This window comes from Indicator indicator, unplaced genomic scaffold (genome assembly GCF_027791375.1).
Source record: "Indicator indicator isolate 239-I01 unplaced genomic scaffold, UM_Iind_1.1 iindUn_scaffold_101, whole genome shotgun sequence".
NCBI lineage: Eukaryota > Metazoa > Chordata > Aves > Piciformes > Indicatoridae > Indicator > Indicator indicator.
Genome location: NW_026539216.1, coordinates 22,527 through 41,447, shown reverse-complemented (window position 1 = coordinate 41,447; position 18,921 = coordinate 22,527). Strand labels below are relative to the sequence as shown.

The 18,921-nt window shown below is 62.1% G+C and overlaps 1 protein-coding gene across 3 annotated transcripts; it reads right to left on the bottom strand.

The window, feature by feature from the left end:
- Positions 1 to 2,825: 2,825 nt before the first annotated feature.
- LOC128980296 (calcium/calmodulin-dependent protein kinase type II subunit beta) lies at positions 2,826 to 16,558 on the bottom strand. 3 transcript variants are annotated; one of them, XM_054398757.1, is made up of 17 exons: positions 16,504 to 16,558; positions 16,045 to 16,099; positions 15,839 to 15,904; positions 13,512 to 13,584; positions 12,873 to 12,975; positions 12,498 to 12,581; positions 11,935 to 12,029; positions 11,625 to 11,747; positions 11,449 to 11,532; positions 10,839 to 10,881; positions 7,982 to 8,032; positions 7,836 to 7,885; positions 6,018 to 6,062; positions 5,660 to 5,708; positions 3,430 to 3,505; positions 3,246 to 3,340; positions 2,826 to 3,058 (listed from the first exon to the last, which is right to left on the bottom strand). In XM_054398757.1, the coding sequence occupies exons 4-17, from the start codon at positions 13,536 to 13,538 to the stop codon at positions 2,826 to 2,828; spliced, it is 1,158 nt and encodes a 385-aa protein (XP_054254732.1). In that variant the 5' UTR covers positions 13,539 to 13,584; positions 15,839 to 15,904; positions 16,045 to 16,099; positions 16,504 to 16,558. The 3 variants fall into 3 exon arrangements, with proteins under 3 accessions (XP_054254732.1, XP_054254731.1, XP_054254733.1); XM_054398756.1 differs by having other exon boundaries at positions 7,836 to 7,907; positions 7,992 to 8,032; XM_054398758.1 differs by lacking the exons at positions 6,018 to 6,062; positions 7,836 to 7,885 and having other exon boundaries at positions 7,992 to 8,029.
- Between the last annotated feature and the right edge of the window lie 2,363 nt (positions 16,559 to 18,921).

Genomic DNA, 18,921 nt, shown 5'->3' with positions numbered 1-18,921 from the left:
GTCGTTCCCGGGCCGGGAGGGATAAAATTGGTCTTTGGCGGTTGCTTGGCTTTGCCTCTCTTTGTGGCTTCTCAGGGTGGGAATCGAGCCGCGGGGCACGGCCGCAGGGCATCGGCACTGCCTCAGCTTTCTCCCTTCCGCTGGCTTGGTTGGTTTGTTTGTTTGGGTTTTTTTTTTTTCCGGGTCACTTCTTTTTCCTCGTAATTTATTTGCAGTTTTCCCGAGACAAAAACAAAATCAGAGTCATCGTTTACACTTAACAAGGCTCAGAAAGAAAAGACGAAAGGCTCAGGGTGTTTGGAAGGGGGAGGAGGAAAGGTGGGGGGGATATGCCGGGGGGCGTGGGGAAAAAGAATGAGAAAAAGGGGAGGAGTAGAAGAGAAAAAATTTGGCAACGATCCACCAGCATTCATGGGACAGTAACAGCTCAGCTCAGCTCCTCCACATAACAGCGTTTAGCGCCCGAGGGTTGCTCCCGCGCAAAGGGCATGCAGAAAAAAAAAAGTCATCAGAATTAGGAAAAACAAAACAAAACAACGAAACAGAAGAGGTTCCCCGGCCCCTTCCCACCCGCACCCCCAGGCCAAAACCAGCCCCCAGCAACACACGGCGAGAGGGAGGGGAGAGAACCGTGGCCGAGCCTGAAGGGTGCCCGTATAGGTGGTGATGCCTCTCGGGGAAGGGGTGCCGGGGGCGGGAGCAGCCGCTTTGGGCCGGAGCTGGGGGGCACTTCCCAACACCGCTGTGCCTTTGGGAGAGTGGGTGGGGGGCGGCAGGGCCCCCCTGGCACCCCGCGGAGCAGTCTGTGCCCCCTAAGAGACCCTTCTCTTAGTCTAAAGTGCTTTCGATGCTGCGGTGGTGCTGTCTCGCAGCCCTGCTCCGCAGCCCCCGGTGCGGGGCACCCACACCCCCCCCTCATCCCAAACCTGCAAGCACCAAGAGCTGCTACCCAGCCGCCCGCCTGGGGAGGGGAGAAGGCGGGGTGCTAGGCTTTGTCACCGAGATGGGGACCGGCGCTCACCGGGGGACCCTCCCAAGGCAACCCCTCCCCCCTGCGCCAGCAGCGACCCGGGGGCAGCCTGGACCCCCTGCGCGTAACGCTCCCGGGGGCAGCCGCGCTCTGGGGAGGGGAGTAGGGGTCTGTCCGGCTTTGCCCCCCCCCCCCCCAATTTACCATCCGGCAACGCCTCCCCCCACCCCCAGCCTGGAGCACTCCGTGGCCGGGGTCCCCCGGGAATTCAAAAATAAAGAGCTCTCTATGTACAGGGGCCCGGGCGGGGGGAGCGAAAGCGGAGCCCAAAGAACGACCACCAGCGACAGCGACACGCCACAAGCACAGCCAGGGAGGGGGCGGCGCCCCGGGACCCCCACCCCCCCCAGCCGGGAGATGTCCCCCAAGGCAGAGACTAGCGGAGAGGAGAGGGAGAGGGGGTCCCCAGTCCCCCCCCCCAGCCTGTGACCGAGCGGCTGCGTTGGGTTTTGGGGGTGCGTTGGGTTGAGTTCGGTGCTGTGGGGTTTTTCCCTTTTTTTTTTTTCCCCTTTTTTCCCTGTTTTTGTTGTTCTTGTCGGTTTGGGGGGTCTTTTTTTTTTTTTTTTTTTGTCTTTTTGTTTTCTGCAAACACAGGCACTGGAAGGGGGAGGAAAGGGGCCGGGGTGGAGGGGGGGGACAGGCATGCGGACGCGTGCTGAGGGGCCGCAGCTCCGGCTGCCGGCTCGGCTCCCATCGCCGTCTCCGTCGGGCTGGAACCAGGACAGCAACCGCCAGGCTCTGCGGGACAGGGGTCAGCCAGGAGCGGGGCACCCTGAACCCCAACCCTGAGAGCTCTGTGGAACAGGGGTCAGCTAGGACCAGGGCACCCAAACGCTGAGCCCCAACTCTGAGAGCTCTGCAGGACAGGGGTGAGGTGAACTGAGGCACCCAAACCTCAACCCCGTGAGCTCTGTGGGGACAGGATGAAACAAAACTGGGGCACCCTGGCACCCCTGAACCCCAAACTCAGATCCTGCACTCTGTGGGATGAGGGTGAGCCCAAACTGGGGCACCCTCACTCCTGACCCCATGTTATCTCCTAGATAGGGGTAAGCCTGAACCAGGGCCCCCAGACCCCCAGGGATGGGAGTGAGCTGAACTGGGACACCTTGGCACCCCAACCCCTGACCTCAAGAGCTCTGCAGGGATGGGGATGAGGATGGACCAGGGGACCCAAAACCCAACCCTGTGAGCTGTGCAGGGATGGGGTTAAGTCAAACCAGGACACCTTGGCACCCTGAGCCCAGACCCTAAGAGCTGTGGAGGGATGGGGGCAAGCCTGAAACAGGGCCCCCAGGCCTCAACCCAGGGATGAGGTTAAACTGAACCAGGACACCCTGGCACCCTGAAGCCCAACCCCAAAAGCTCTGCAGGGATGGGAATGATCCTGGACCAGGGCCCCCAAACCACAAGCCAGTGATGGGCTTAAGCCAGACCAGGACACCTTGGCACCACAAACCCCATCCCTGTGAGCTCTGCAGGGATGGGGTTAAGCTGAACCAGGGCACCTTGGCACATCGAACCCTGACCCCAAGCACTCTGCAGGAATGGGGGTGAGCCTGAACCAGGGTACCCAAGCCCCAAACCAGGGATGGGACAAGCTGAACCAGGACACCTCGGCACCCCAAACCCTGACCCCAAGAGCTCAGCAGGGATGGGGGTGAGCTGAACTAGGACACTCCAACCTTGTGAGCTCTGCAGGGATGGGGGTGAGCCTGAACCAGGGTCCCCAAGCCAGGGATGAGGGCTCGCCCAAACCAGGTCACCTTGGCACCCCCCGAGCCCCTGCTCACCTTCACTGGAGGGGGGCGACTGGGGCCCCCGAGCCGTGGAAGTGGACGTTCTGCCACTTGCCGTCGCGGCGGTGCCAGACGCGAGTCTCCTCGGACTGGCTGGTGCGGGGCCGCCCCTGGGCGTCGATGTACTGCGTCAGGCGGATGTAGGCGATGCAGGCTGCGTCCTCCCCGATGACGTGCACGTGGGGGTTGAGGATGGTGGTGTGGATCGGCTTATTGTTCTTGGACAGCACTGCGGGCACGGCACAGCTTGGCTCGGCTCGGCACGGCATGGGCAGGGAGTGGGCAGGGAACAGGCAGGGGAATGGGCTGGGAACAGGTACAGCAATGGGCAGGGAACAGGCATTGGACCAGGCAGGGTGCAGGGGCAGGGTGCAGGGCAGGGTGCAGGGCAGGGCGGGGGCAGGGCAGTCACTCACAGTTCTCGAAGTAGAAGCGGTGGAAGTCCATTCCCTCCACCAGGTTGCCCAGAGCCTCGGGCTCAAAGGAGGTGAGCCCTGGGTCACAGATCTTCCTGCAAGGCACTGGGTGAGCAGCGCCACCGCCCTGGCCCACCCCACCCGGCCCCACCCTGCGGCAGGCCCCACCCCAGGCTGCACTCACGCGTAGGCCTCGAAGTCGCCGTTGTTGACAGCCTCGATCAGCTGCTCTGTGATTTTGATGATCTCCTGCTTGCGAGCTGCGGGGGGCACACAGCCACCGTCACTGCCCGGCCACTGCCCGGCCCCGCCCTGCACCAGGGTCCCCGCGGGGCAGGGGAGAGGTGGGAGGGACAGAGACGGGTGGTGGGGGCTGGAAGGGAGAGGGACACATGTGTGGGGAGGGGACATGGAGAAGAGACATGGGGAGGAGGGCCTGAGGACAGACAGACAGACCATGGGGACAGACACACCTTGGGGACAGGTGGATGTTGGGGACAGACCCAGGGACCTCTGCATACCCAGGACCCCCAGCTCTGCTACACCAGGATCAGCATCCCCAAGGCCCAGGGGTCCAGCATCCTCCCAGCATATTCCAGTGCTGCCCAGTGCCATCTCGGTGCCCTCTCAGCACATCCCAGTGCTGACAGTGCCCTTCCAGTATGCTCAGGCATCCCAGTGCCTTTGCAGTGCCAGCTCAGCATGTCTCAATGCTTCCCAGTGCATCTCAAATGTTACCCCGGTATGTCCAGTATATCCCAGTGCAGCCCAGTACATCCTGTTCCGTACCACTGTTTCCTAGTGCTGTCCCACTGTGGCTCAGTGCCATCCCAGTGTATTACAATGGATCCCAGTTCCATGCAAGTGTACCACACCACCTCCCAGTGTGATCCTATTGCCTCCCAGTGCTGCTCCAGTGCACCCCAATACCTCCCAGTACATCCCAATGTCATTCCAGTGCATTCCAATACACTCCAGTTCCATCCCAGTGCAATCCTACTGCATCCCAGTACCACCACAGTACATCCCCGTGCATTCCACTACATCTCAGTTGCATGGTGGAGTATTCCAGGACCATTTCAGGCTATCCCAATACACCCCAGTTTACACCAGTACCTCTCAGAGCCCCTCTAGTGCATTTCAATACAGCCCAGTTCCATCCCAGTATGTCCATGGAACATCATCATGCTCCAGTTTGCCCCAGTGCATCCCAGGGACATCCTCTTGCATCCCAGTGAGAATCTACTGTGTCCCAGGGCCATTCCAGTGCATCCCAGTTCCACTCCAGTAAATTGCAGTACCATGCTATTGCTTCCCAGTACCATTCCAATTACATCCCAGTTCCACTCAGTGCATCCCAGTGCCATTCCAGTGCATCTCAATTCATCTTAGTACCACCCAGAAGCATCCCAGTGCCATCCCAGTGTCACCCAGGAGCATCCCAGTGCTGTTCCAGTGCATTTTAGTTTCACTCCACCACGTCCCAGTGTTTCCCAGTGCGTCTCAGCACCATCCCAGTGCCTTCCTAATGCATCCCCGTGTTTCCCAGTGCATCCCACTGCTATTCTAGTGCATTCTTAGCACCAGTTCCATCCCAGTATGTCCCAGTGCTACTCTGTAGCACATCCTTACACTCCAGTTTGTCTGGTGACATCCCACTGCAGCTCAGAGCTACATCCCAGTGCTGTTCCAGTACATCCCAGTTCTATCCAGTTCATCTCAGTACCATCCCACTGTGTCAGCATCACTCCAGTGCAACCCACTGCCATCATCCCAGTCCATCCCAGTGCATTCCAGCACCTTCCCAGTACATCTTAGTGTATCCCAGTGCACCCCAGTGCATCCTGGTGCCATTCCAGTGTCATCCAAGCTCATTCCAGCACCCTCCCACTGCATCCCAGTGACATCACAGCACACCCCAATGTATCCTAGTGCCATTCCAGTGCATTCCAGCACCATCCCAGTGCAACCTAGCTTCATCCCAGTACATTCCAGTGCACCCCAATGTACCCTGGTGCCACCTCAGTGCATTCCAGTGCTGTCCCAATGCAACCCAGAACCACCCCAGTGTATTCCAGTGTCATCCCAGCTCATTCCAGTGTCATCCCAGCTCATTCCAGCACCCTCCCAGCACAACCCAGCTCCATCCCAGTGCATTCCATCACTGTCCCACTGCATTCCTACTCCATCCTAGTGCATTCCAGCACCATCCCAGGGCAACCCAGCTTCATGCCAGTGCATCCCATTGTATCCCGGTGCCATCTCAGTGCATTCCAGTGCTGTCCCAGTGCAACCCAGTTCCATCCCAGTGCATTCCATCACTCTCCCAGTTCATTCCAGCACATCTCAGTGCCATCCCAGTGCATTCCAGCACCACCCCAGTCTCCCCCCAGCCCTGCCTCTCCCTGTGTCACCTTTGGTGTCCTCGTCCTCGATGGTGGTGTTGGTGCTGTCCGACGACTCCTGCCCGGGGGACGGCAGCGGTGTGGGAGGGAGAGACAAAAAGAGGGAGTCAGAGCCCGGCCCGGCTGGGGCTTGGGGGGATGAACCCGGCCGGGGCTCGGCGGCACGGCCGTGGGCGGGGTTCCGGGACCCCCTCTGCCGTCACCACGCCCCATGCGCACTCCTCATCTGCACCAGCGCCACGGCCCCCTCTGCCCACCCGCGCCGTGGGTGATGCTGGGGGGGGAGGATGGAGGTGGAAGCGGGGTCCCTGCTGACCCCCACGGGGGGCTCTCGGGGGCAGCGAGAAGGGAAGAGAGGCAGCAATACCTTGACGCCGTCCGCGGGGTTATGAATTACTGTAGTTTGAGGCTCCTACGGGAGAAGGGAAAGAGACAGAGGCGGGGGGGGGGGGGGGGGGGCGGAGGAGGAAGCGAGAGCCCGGAGGGGATAACGGAGGGGCGGGGGGGGGGGGGGGGAGGGAGGAGGGAACGGACGACGACGGAGCGAGCAGCACGCGGACGGGGACGAAGAGAGACCCAGACCGGGTGTGGGGAGGAGCAGGGGGGGAGAGAAGCAGAGAGTCATTAGTCCAGCGGAAGCCAAATGGTTTAATTCACAGAGAGGCGGAGGCAGGGCGCAGGCGGGGGACAGGCACGGCGGGACCCCGCAGGCGGCCGAGAAGGAGCCGCCCCGGTCCTGAAGGGCAGCCCCGTGCCCGTATCCCACACTCGCTGTACCAGCCGGGCATCCCTGTGCCCCTGTACTCGACTCACTTGTGCCAACCGGGCATCCTCCTGGCGGTACCCTGCACTCGCTGTGCTACCCGGGCATCCCTTTACCTGTATTCCGTGCTCATGGCACCAGCTGGACCTGCACATGCCCGTATCCCACACACTGTGCCAGCTGAGCATCCCCGTGCCTGTATCCTGCACATGCTGTGCCAGCTGGGCATCCTCGTGGCCGTATCCTGTACCTGTTATGCCAGCTGGACATACTCATGCCGGTATCCCAAACTTCCTGTACTGCTGGGCATCCCTATGCCCATATCCTGCACCTGCTGTACCAGACAGGTACCCCTGTGCCCATATCCCACACTCACTGTGCCAGCCGATCATCCCTCTGCCCGCATCCTGCACTCACTGTGAGAGCTGGGCATCACTTTACCCATGTCATGCCCTCATGGTACCAGCTGGTCATGTTCATGCCCATATCCTGCACTCGCTGTGCTGCCCAGACACCCCCATGCCCATAGCCTGCACCCACCTTGGCATCAACATAGTCAGAACATCCCTGTATCCTGCACCCACTGTGCCAGCCAAGTGGTCCCGTGCCCATATCCTGCACTTACCTTGCTGGTGGGGTCACGGTTGGCATCCCCAGGGCTGTGCCCATATCCTGCACCTGCCTCACCGTGGGTGTGGTGGGGACAAACCCTGTGCCCATGTCCTGCATCAACCTTATCTGTGTGGTGTGGTACCCACAGCCTGCACCCACCTTGCCATCCTTGTGGTGGGGCATCCCCATAGCTGCACCCACCTCACTGTGCCCACCTCCTGTCCATGCCACTGGGGTCCTGCTGCTGTACCCTGCACACAGCTTTTCTGCATGATAGGTGCCTCTGTACCCACCTTGCTGTCTGCATTGCAGACACCCTCTTGTTGTTGCCATGGCAGGGGCACTTCTGTGTCCTTTTTCCTGCACCTACCTTGCCAGTCCCAGCAGGTACCTCCTGTGCCCACATCTGCACCCATCCTGTCTGTATGGAGCAGCATTCTCGTGCCCATATCCTGCCCCCACCCCACCACCCATGCCACGGGGCATCCCCACACCCATGCCCTGCACCCACCTCCCTGGCTGCACTGCTAGGGCACCTCCCCATGCCCTTGCACCCACCTCATGTCCCCACGGCAGAGGCTTCTCTGTGCCTGTTCCCTGAACCCACCTTGTCCCTGTGGGGGGGCACCCCCGTGCCCGTATCCTGCCCCCACTCTGCAGCCCCGGCCCCACCGGCCCCACCCCAACCCACCCGGGACGGACGGACAGCCGCGAGGGGGTGGGGCATGGCGATGAATGGGATGGGCTGGAGGATGGATCCGGCAGGGGGAGCACTGGGGGTGGTGGCAGCGGGGGCAGGGGAACACCTACCAGGGCGGCGGGCGGGAGGGTCCCCTTGGGGCTGGTGACGCCGGCACTGCCTTTGGTGCTGTTGGTCTGGGGCTGGGGAGGGGACAGAGGAGGGGGCTCAGCGACCTGGGGCGGGGTGGGGGATGGCTCCCCCCCCCGTCCCCCGCGGCCCCTCACCTTCACGCCGTCAGCCTTCTTGTTCAGTAAGCTCTTAGCTGCTGCGGAGCGGGGGCGAGAGGAGCAGAGCGTCAGCGGCTGCCCCTCCTTGGGGACAGGATCGCTGCCCTCACCCTGACAGCCCTTCCCCACCTCCCACCCTGCTGCGCCCTCGGGAGCTGGCAGCACCCAGTCCCCCCCAGTGCTGAAGGGGACGACACTGGGAAGGGGGTGTCCGTAACCTGGGGGTGTCCCCAACCTGGGGATGTCCTCAAAGTGGGGTGTCCCCAACTTGGGGGTGTTCCCAGCCTGAAGGTTGCATCAAACTGAAGGTTTCCTCAACCTGGGGGTGTCCACAACCTGGAGGTGTCCTCAAACTGGGAGGTGACCCCATCTAGGAAAGGGTCCCCATTCTGAGGCAGTTGTCCCCAGCCTAGGGGGTGTTCTCATCCTAGGGGAGATGTCTGCACCTTGGGGGGATGTTTCTCCATCTTGGGGGTGTCCCCAAACTGGTAGCAGTGTCCCCATGCTGGGGAGCATCTCCAAGGTTAGGGGAGTGTCCTCATGTCAGGAGTGGGTCCCCATCCTGGGGGCAGGGATATTCGCCCCCCTGGGGACAAACACATGAGCTGGAGGGGGAGTCCCCAGCCTGGGGAGTGTCCTTATCTTGGGGTTGGGGGGAAGACGCCCAATCTGGAGCAGTGCCTCCAGGCCTGGGAACTGTCCCCATCCCCAATCCTGTGCTTATCCTGGGGGTGGGGGAGTCCCCAAACTGAGAGGGGGGTCCCCCATCCTGGTGGCCCCCAGAGGGTGGGGCAGAGCTGGCTTACCTTGGAGAAATGCAGAGAGGAAAGCAAGAGAGGGGGAGGGGCAAGAGAGAAATGGAGGGAAAGGAGGAAAAGGCAAAACATAAAAAACCAACATAAAAAAGATGAGTTGAGTCGGGGGGGGGCGCGGCCCCCTGTGCCCCCCATCATGTCACCCTGGAGGGGCACGAGAAGGAGGGAGTGTGTGGGGAACAGCATCTGTCACTATCACAGCTATTAGGACCTCTGGCCGGGGGGGGGGGGACAGGGACACGGAAGAGGGGGGCACAAGAGGCCGGGGGTGGGGGTGTCACCTCCGAGCTCAGGGACACACCAACCCCACCCTCTCCCCCCATCCTCCCCCTCCTGGCCCTGGCATCACGGGCAGGGTGGGGCCGTGCCCTGCCAAGGTGGGTGGCAGCAGGGTAGCACCAGCAGCACCCACTGCGGAGGGTAGGGCAGGTGAAGGAGGCGGGGGAAGGGTACACCCCTGCCCCCCTACCCCCGACGGAGCCATGTTTCTCCCGGGGGTCCCTGGCGGGGTCGGTCCCCAAGGGTCGTGGTCCCTCCTACGAAAGCAGGCGCTGAGAGGTGAGTTTAAAACAGAGCCGAACTGGGCGGGGCGGGGGCCGGGAGGGAGCCCAGCGTGGGGGCGCGCTGGAGGGGCAGCTGTAGCCCTTTGGTGGGGACAGGGGGCAACGGTTTAAGACCCTGCCGAGTGTTCCGCGGCGCCACGAACACCGGCTACAGCCCTCGGGAAGCCGTGCGTAGGGGGCACATGCGGGGGGAGCACATGCAGGGGGGGCGCGGGGCTGGGGGGGCATGCAGGGGGCACACACAGAGCGGGGGACACGGCGGGGACATGGTGCATGCAGCTGGTTCGTCCCCTTCCATGCACTGCTGTGTCCCCCGCTGTGTGCCTGGGAGGGGGAGCAATGTGGGGGGGGGGGGCACCCTAAAATTATATATGTATTTTTTTTTTAACCCCCAGAGATCCCCATTGCTGACCCGGGTGGGAGGGGTGTCCTATGGGGGGTGTCACCATTGGCCTGGGGCAGGGCACAAGCACCCAAGCAGCATCCACAGGATTGGGGGGGGGGGGCACATATTGTGGAAGAGGGGGCAGTGAGACCCCCACAGGTGTAGGTGATAGCATGGGGCATGGGTAGGAGACACTGCCAGAGTGGGTGGCAGTGAGGGTGACAACTGCCACCTGAGTAGGGGAGGGGACGGGACAGTGGCATCTCTCAGTCCCCGTGGGGAGAGGGAGAGGCTGGGGAGGAGTAGATCATGCAGGGGGGCTCCATGCAGGGGTGGAGGTGGGGGGGGCCATGCCAGCGCTCCCATTTTCGAGGAGGGTACCCGAAACCTTTCAGGAGGGAAGAGGATGGTTGATAGGGGACAAAGGATCCGGGGTGGGTGGGGGGACACACAGAGAGAGACCAAGCGGGGGCCGGGGGTCGGGGGCCGGGGGGGCCCTTTGCGGACACGTCTACCTTGTTCCACCAGCCCCAGGGGGGCCCCGGCGGCGGCCGCCGACATGGTCGGAGGAGCTGTGGTCTGTCTGCCCACTGTGGGCAGGAGAGAGAGAGAGAGAGGGAGCAGAGCTCCGTTAGGGGGGCACCGGGGCGGGGGGCAGCCGGGACACCCCCCCCACCACCGCCTCCTCTCCCCCCACCGCCACCCCCCTCCAACAGCTGCTGGGGTGCCCCTGGCCCCCGCCCTTGCCGTAGGGCTGCAGGGGGCTGGCGATGCTGCAATGTCACCCCCGGCCCCGTGCCGTGTTCCCCCCACAGTGGGTCAGGGGGGGATACACCGGGACCGGGCACTACCTGCTGCTGGGTGCCTGGGGCGGGGGGGGGCGCGTCCTGCCCCCCCCCCCGGGTTGCGCCTCGGCGACGGGGGAAAAAATGGGGGGGTGGGAGGTGTTTGGGGGAGGGTGGGAAGGGGAGAAAGAGAGAAAGACAGAGACAGAGAGAAGGGGGCACTGGCCTTGGAGGGGGCTGCGGGGAGGGGGCTGCGGCCCCCGGCCCCCCCCCAGCCAGTGGGAGCCCCCCCTTACCTGAGAAGTTCCTGGTGGCCAACATGGTGGTGAGGATGGCTCCCTGCAAGGGGGGGACAGCGTCAGGCTGGGGGTGGCACCAGGGAGAGCAGGATGGGAGGGAGTGGTGGGATGGCAGGGGCACAGCATGGGGCACAGCATGACCTGCTGGGCAGGGGCAGGGACACTCTGGGCAACACATTGCACATGGCCAGAAGGGCATTATGGCACAGTGTGACTCCCTGGGTAGGGGCAGGAGGGCACTGTGCTGTACTGAGTACCGCTGTGGCCCATGGCACAGCACCAAGCACGGCCAGAGTGGCACCATGATACAGCAGGCATGGCCAGGATGGGATCACAGAACCACCACAATGGTACTGTGCCCTGTAGGGAGGCACCAGGGTGCTGCCAGGATTGGACTGCACTGGGCATGGCCAGGACAGGACTGTGGGGTGGCAGGAACACGACCATGCTGAAGCAGGTGCTGCCAGGATGTGACTGTGTTGCCCTGGGCATGGCCAGGATGGGACCATGGCACTGCTGCAATGGGACTGTGCCCCCTGGGGGATCTGTGGGGATGGGCAGGGTGTTGCCAATGAGCAGGACCAGGGCCACATCCAGCCCCTCTCACCTTGAGCTTCCTCCTGGCATTGAACTTTTTCAGACACTCGACGGTCTCCTGCCTGTGCATCATGGAGGCCACGGTGGAGCGTTGCTGCAGGGGACAGCAGGGTCAGTGCCAGGCTGGGCTTGGGCAGGGGTAGGGACACTCCCCAGGCCCCCTGGTGGCAGGCCCACAGCACTTACGCAGACCCAAGGGTGCTTGAGGGCTTCGTGGGCTGTGATGCGCTTGGCAGGGTTGATGGTCAGCATCTGGTTGATGAGGTTCTTGGCTTCGGGGGTCACTGTGTCCCACTCAGGAGAAGGAAACTGCATGGGAGAAGGGGGCAGGGACACGACACGGGTGAGGGCTGGGGGAGGGGTAGTCCCACAGCACCTCTGGGCCTCCACCTTCCCATGTGTCCCCAACTGGCCACCCAAAGCATCCCTTAGGGGGTGCTCAGTCCCTCAGTAGGTTCCAGACTGAACAGCTGCCAGGCTGGCACTGGGCACTTACGTCATAGGCACCAGCCTTGATCTGTTGGTAGAGTTTGTGCTGGTCCTCATCCCAGAACGGGGGGTACCCCACCAGCAGGATGTAGAGGATGACTCCTGGCAAGGGGCAGCAGGGACAGGGTTGAGGGCACATACAAACCTCTGCCACCCTGCGGCTCCCCCCTCTGGGCCCTGCCCAGGGGCAACAGCATCCCCAGGATGGCATCGTGCCCTGTGGCAGCACCCACCTGGGAGAGAGTGGCACAGCCATGGCACACAGCTCAAGGTGGGGACTGGTACAGGGAGCAGGATGAGACAGAGATGAAGGAGGCAGGCCCAAGATGGGGCAGGGATGGGAACAGGACAGGGTGGGACAAGGATGGGATCAAGATAAAGGGGACTGGGGGTGGTCAGGAACGGGGACAGGCTGAAGAGAACAGATCCAGGATGGGTGCTGGAAGGGATAAGAGTGGGGAGGGGATCAAGGTGAGACAGGAATGGGAATGGGATGGGCAAGGATGGAGTTGGGAAGGGCACAGAGTGGAGTGGGCAGGGGCCCAAGGTGGCAGCAGGTCAGGCTCTTACCACATGCCCAGATGTCCACAGGTTTGCCATAGGCCTCTTTGCGCAGGACTTCAGGGGACAGGTAGCCAGGTGTGCCCGCAAAGCCTGGCACAGAGAGGGGCAGAGGCTGAGCCAAGCTGGGGCAGGCAGGGGGCAAGGACAGGGTCACAGGCATGGGGCAGGAATGTGCTGGGCATGGTACTGGAACGTGGTGAGCAGGATGCCATGAGCATGGGGCAGGGATGTGGTGAGCATGGGGCAGGATGTGGCTGGCATGGGACAGGGACATGGCAGGCAAAGAGCAGGGCTGTGGTAGGCATATGGCTGGGATTTAGTGAGCAGGATGCAGTGGGCACGGGGCAGGGATGTGGTGGGTAGAGGCTGTCTGGCACTCACCGAACCAGGCCTGCTGATCCCCCTGCACCTCGATGGCGAGGCCGAAGTCTGCCAGCTTCACTGCTGCCCCTTTGCACTTGCTGGCCAGGAGCAGGTTCTCTGGCTGTGGCAGTGCCAGGGCAGTGCCAGGCCCAGGCAGTGGTGGGCATGGGGCAGGGGGTGCAGTGGAGGGAGGCGGAGGATCCATCACATGGGTCCTGCCTGGCTGCCACCCCTGTGCTAGCAGGGCTGCAGGCAGTGCCCCCACCAACGTCCGGGGCGAGGCAGGTGGCACAGATGCCACGTCCAGCCCCAGCCCAGTACCACCCAGCCCTATCCCTGTGTCCTGCCCAACCCCATTCCCACAGCCCAGCCCCCAAATCCCACCCAGATGGTGCCTGCAACAGAGGAAGGTGAGGGCAAGCCATGGGCGGGGGGACTGGCACTGTCCCCCAACTCAGCTCAGGAGTGGGTCACCTGCACCCCCAGAAAGGGGAGATGGCAGCTGGGTGCATCCCATCCAGAGCAGAGCTCAGTGACACCCCCACACTCCAAGGGCCTGGGGGCTTGGAGACCCATCCTGCATCCCCCAACCCCACTCCACCCCAACTCTGATGACCCCAGGCCTGAGGGGCAGGGGGGCAGGGAGGGCACACTCACCTTGAGGTCCCTGTGGACCACCCCCATCTGGTGACAGTGGAGCACAGCCTCCAGGATCTGCTGGATGCAGTGGCTGCATGCAAAGTGTGTGTGGGGGGTGTGGTCAGGGACACGCTGCACACACCCCCCCCGCCACCTCCTGTACCCCCTGGGACCCCTAAACCAACCCTCCCACCCCACTGCACACTGGGAGGGCCCTACAGAACCTAGCAGTGACCTTGGGGTGCTGACACTGGCACCCCTGCTTCCCCTGGGGCAGAGGGGTGTTACTTCCTGAAGGTCACCCTGGAAGGGGTCACTGTCTGGGGGGGGGTCACTATCTGGGAAAGGGTCACTGCCTTGAGGGGAAGGGTCACTCCTGGGGGATCCCCCTTGGGGGGATCACCCCTGGAAGGATCACCGTGGAGGAGTCACTGTGTGGGTCACCCCTGGGAGGGCATCCCTGAAGGTGTCAAAGTCTTGGGGGTCAGAGGGGGTCAGCCTTGTCTGGGGGTAACCCATGGGGGGATCAATGACCCCCAGGGGTCTCACCCCTAAGGAGAGTTCACTATCTGAGGGTCACCATTGGCATGTGTGGGGTCACCCTTAAGTGAGAGGTCACTGTCTGGGGATGTGGTGTCCAAGGGGTCACTGCCAGGGGGGTGCCCCCTCGGGGGGCTCCCCTCTTGGCATGGAGCCATAAGGGGTCACCCTAATGGTGCTGCCATGCCCCCCTCCACGGGGACCTCCCGAGCCCTGCTGCCGCCCGGCGCCGGGGTCCCCCAGACAGGACTGATGTGGGGGTAGGGGACAGAGTGGCCGGCGGTTGGGGGGGAATGGAGACGAGACAAGAAAGAAAGAGGGAAGGAGCAGGGGGAAATGAGAGGCTGAGATGGGGGTGAAGGGGGAGTCCCCGGCTGGGGGTGCTGGGGAGGGGGCAACCTCCCTGCAAGGAGGGGGGCAAAAAAAGGGGAGGAGTGGGTGGGCAAGAAAAACGAGGAGGAGGAGAGAGCCCCAAAGCGGGGTCGGTGCCGGGAGCGTGGGCCTGGGCAGCGGCGATGCTCCTGCGGGCGGGGGGCACGGCCCCTCCCGGCCCCCCCCGGGGTATACTGACCTGCGGCTCCCTCTGCACGGGGGCAAAGTGATGGGTGGGAGAAACGCGGGCAAATAGCTCATGGACACAGTGACTGCAAAACAAAACGGGGGGCGGGGGGCGGGGGCACGGGGCGGGGAGAAGGGAGGAGTGGAGGGTAGGGGGTGGGAGGGGAACAGGACGGGGGAAGGATGGGGATAAAGGGGGGGGCAGGGTGAGGGACAGGTATTGGAAAAGGGGCAGGGTTGAGTGGGGCAGGATGGAGAGTGGCGGTGGGGAGAAGGGGATGGGGTGGGAAAAAGGAGTAGGGGGAATGGGGGGAGCAAGGGGTGGGAAGGGGACAGGATGAGGGGTGGGATGGAGAGGCGTGGGATGGGGGGCGGGTAGGAGAGGAGGACAGGGTGGAGGCAAAGGGAGGGACAGGATGTGGGAGAGGGCAGAGGATAGGGATAAAGGAGGGAGGGCAGGATGGAGAGGCAGAGGGTAGCAGAGGGGGCCAGGAATTTGGAGGGCGGGTGGAGGGAGTAGATGGTGGAGGAACCGGGATGAGGATAAAGGGGAGAGGGGAGGAGGGACAGGGGCAGGTGGGGGCAGAAGGGCACGTGGGGGGGTGGGAGCCAAAACACGGGGAGGGGGCGTGCCAGGGTGGCAGCGAGCGGATAGGCAGCAGTGGGACGGCCGGACAGATGGACAGACACACGGACACACAGAGCCCGAGCCACGCGTGATGGGAGACAGGCGGGGACGGGGGGCGGGGGAGGACGGACGGAGGCGGGGGGCGGGGGGCATGGGAGGGGGGGACAGGGACCGGGGGACGGAGATGGGGGGAACGAGAGAGGGGGAGAAACAATGTTGTGAAAGCCCAGAGACCACGGGGACGGGCACACGGCGGGCACACAGGGCCTGGGGGTGGCACCGGCGCTGGAGGGAGGATGGGGGGGGCCGGGAGGGCCCCGCCGCCAGCTCCCCCCCCGCACAGTCAGGACAGCGCCAGGCCTCAGCGGCGAGGGGGCAGCATGAGGGAGGGGGTTGCCCACCGAGCAGCCGGCAGCAGGACGGAGCCGGGGGCAGGGGGTTGCGGTCATGGGCGTGTGAGGGGCACCTCGGGCAACCCCGCACCCACTGGGTGCCCCCCCCCTGCCTGCCTGGCTGGAGCTGCCCCATCCCTGCAGCCCCCCTGGTGGGGGACACTGGGGGGGTCGGGGTCTGTCCAGAGGGGGATGTGGGGAGGGTCTGGGGGGGCACAGGAGCTCACCTGGCATCGGCCTCGCTATAGTACTCCCGTGCCACGATGTCCTCGAAGAGCTCTCCGCCGGTCACCCTGCAAGGCAGCCGGGTCACCGTGTCACCCGCCTGGCAACCCGACACACCCTGGCACCTCCCAGTCCTCCAAGGGCACCTTGAGACTCCCACCAATACCGCCGGGGACCCCCCCCCCGCATCCCTCGGACCCTCACTCACAAGTCAAAGACGAGGTAGTGGAAGCCTTCCTCCGAGATGCTGTCGTGGAGCCGCACTGAGGGGACAGGCACAGAGTGGGGCACGGCACACCTGAGCCTGGCACACCTGAGCCTGGCACACGCAGCCTCACGCATGCACCCCATGAGTCCCCAGGGAGGCCACCCAGCAGGACCCCATGGCTGGAACCCCACATCTCCAAGGGGGTGCTCAGTGTGTGCCCGGCAGGGGCATCCAGCACATCAACTGTGTGACACCAGGAGGGGTGCCCAGGGGAACTCAATACATCCCAACGGTGACACCCAGCTGAACCCAACAGGGGGGCACCTCATATACACCCAGAGGGGCATCCAGCCAGACACATGGCATCCATAAAGTCTCTGGGGTAGCACTCAGCAGGACTTCAGGGGTGATACCCTCCCCCTGGCCATGCCCCCAGCATGCCCCCCAGGTGCCACTCACCGATGTTAGAGTGCTTCAGCAGCCGGCAGATCCGGGCCTCCCGTTCCAGCTTCTGGTGGTCTGCGGGGTACAGGGGTCAGGAGGGGCACCCACCTCGGACCCCCAAAAACGGGGACACCACGGAAGGGGTCACTGCCCCTGCCGAGAAGCCCACGGCTGCCCCCCAGTGGTGACCGCAGTGCCTGTGGTGTGGCTCCGACAGGCAGTGCTGGGGAGGCACAGGAGGCACAGACACAGTAAGGGGGGAGCGGAGGAAGGGAGGGGTGAACAGGGGGGAAAACACGAGTGGGAAAGAACATGTGTGTGACTGCAGGGGTGGCTCCATGTGTGTGTGCGTGTCCGTGTGTGTGTGTGTGTCCATGTGTGTGTGTGTGTGTCCATGTGTGTGTGTGTCCATGTGTGTGTGTGTGTGTATGTGTGTGTGTGTGTGTGTCCATGTGTGTGTGTGTGTCCCTGTGTGTGTGTGTGTGTCCATGTGTGTGTGTGTCCATGTGTGTGTGTGTGTGTCCATGTGTGTGTGTGTGTGTCCCTGTGTGTGTGTGTGTGTCCATGTGTGTGTGTGTGTGTCCATGTGTGTGTGTGTCCATGTGTGTGTGTGTGTCCATGTGTGTGTGTGTGTGTCCATGTGTGTGTGTGTGTCAATGTGTGTGTGTGTGTGTGTCCATGTGTGTGTGTGTCCATGTGTGTGTGCGTGTCCGTGTGTGTGTGTGTGTCCATGTGTGTGTGTGTGTCCGTGTGTGTGTGTGTCCATGTGTGTGTGTGTGTGTCCATGTGTGTGTGTGTGTGTCCATGTGTGTGTGTGTGTCCATGTGTGTGTGTGTGTGTCCATGTGTGTGTGTGTCCATGTGTGTGTGTGTGTGTCCATGTGTGTGTGTGTCCATGTGTGTGTGTGTGTGTCCATGTGTGTGTGTGTCCATGTGTGTGTGTGTCCATGTGTGTGTGTGTGTCCATGTGTGTGTGTGTGTGTCCATGTGTGTGTGTGTGTCCATGTGTGTGTGTGTGTCCATGTGTGTGTGTGTGTGTCCATGTGTGTGTGTGTCCATGTGTGTGTGTGTGTCCATGTGTGTGTGTGTGTCCCTCTGTGTGTGTGTCCATGTGTGTGTGTGTGTCCGTGTGTGTGTGTGTCCATGTGTGTGTGTGTGTCCATGTGTGTGTGTGTGTGTCCATGTGTGTGTGTGTGTCCATGTGTGTGTGTGTGTCCATGTGTGTGTGTGTCCATGTGTGTGTGTGTGTCCCTGTGTGTGTGTGTCCATGTGTGTGTGTGTGTCCATGTGTGTGTGTGTGTCCATGTGTGTGTGTGTGTCCCTGTGTGTGTGTGTGTCCATGTGTGTGTGTGTGTGTCCATGTGTGTGTGTGTGTCCATGTGTGTGTGTGTCCATGTGTGTGTGTGTGTCCATGTGTGTGTGTGTCCCTGTGTGTGTGTGTCCATGTGTGTGTGTGTGTCCATGTGTGTGTGTGTGTCCATGTGTGTGTGTGTCCATGTGTGTGTGTGTGTGTCCATGTGTGTGTGTGTCCATGTGTGTGTGTGTCCATGTGTGTGTGTGTCCATGTGTGTGTGTGTGTCCATGTGTGTGTGTGTGTGTCCATGTGTGTGTGTGTGTCCATGTGTGTGTGTGTGTCCCTGTGTGTGTGTGTCCATGTGTGTGTGTGTCCATGTGTGTGTGTGTGTCCATGTGTGTGTGTGTCCTGTGTGTGTGTGTGTGTCCATGTGTGTGTGTGTGTCCATGTGTGTGTGTGTGTCCATGTGTGTGTGTGTGTGTCCATGTGTGTGTGTGTCCCTGTGTGTGTGTGTCCATGTGTGTGTGTGTGTCCATGTGTGTGTGTGTCCATGTGTGTGTGTGTCCATGTGTGTGTGTGTGTCCCTGTGTGTGTGTGTCCCTGTGTGTGTGTGTCCATGTGTGTGTGTGTGTCCATGTGTGTGTGTGTCCATGTGTGTGTGTGTCCATGTGTGTGTGTGTCCATGTGTGTGTGTGTCCATGTGTGTGTGTGTGTCCATGTGTGTGTGTGTGTGTCCATGTGTGTGTGTGTCCATGTGTGTGTGTGTCCCTGTGTGTGTGTGTCCATGTGTGTGTGTGTGTCCCTGTCTGTGTGTGTCCATGTGTGTGTGTGTGTCCATGTGTGTGTGTGTCCATGTGTGTGTGTCCCTGTGTGTGTGTGTCCATGTGTGTGTGTGTGTCCATGTGTGTGTGTGTGTCCATGTGTGTGTGTGTGTCCATGTGTGTGTGTGTGTCCATGTGTGTGTGTGTCCATGTGTGTGTGTGTGTGTCCATGTGTGTGTGTGTGTCCATGTGTGTGTGTGTGTCAATGTGTGTGTGTGTGTCCATGTGTGTGTGTGTCCATGTGTGTGTGTGTGTCAATGTGTGTGTGTGTGTCAATGTGTGTGTGTGTCCATGTGTGTGTGTGTCCATGTGTGTGTGT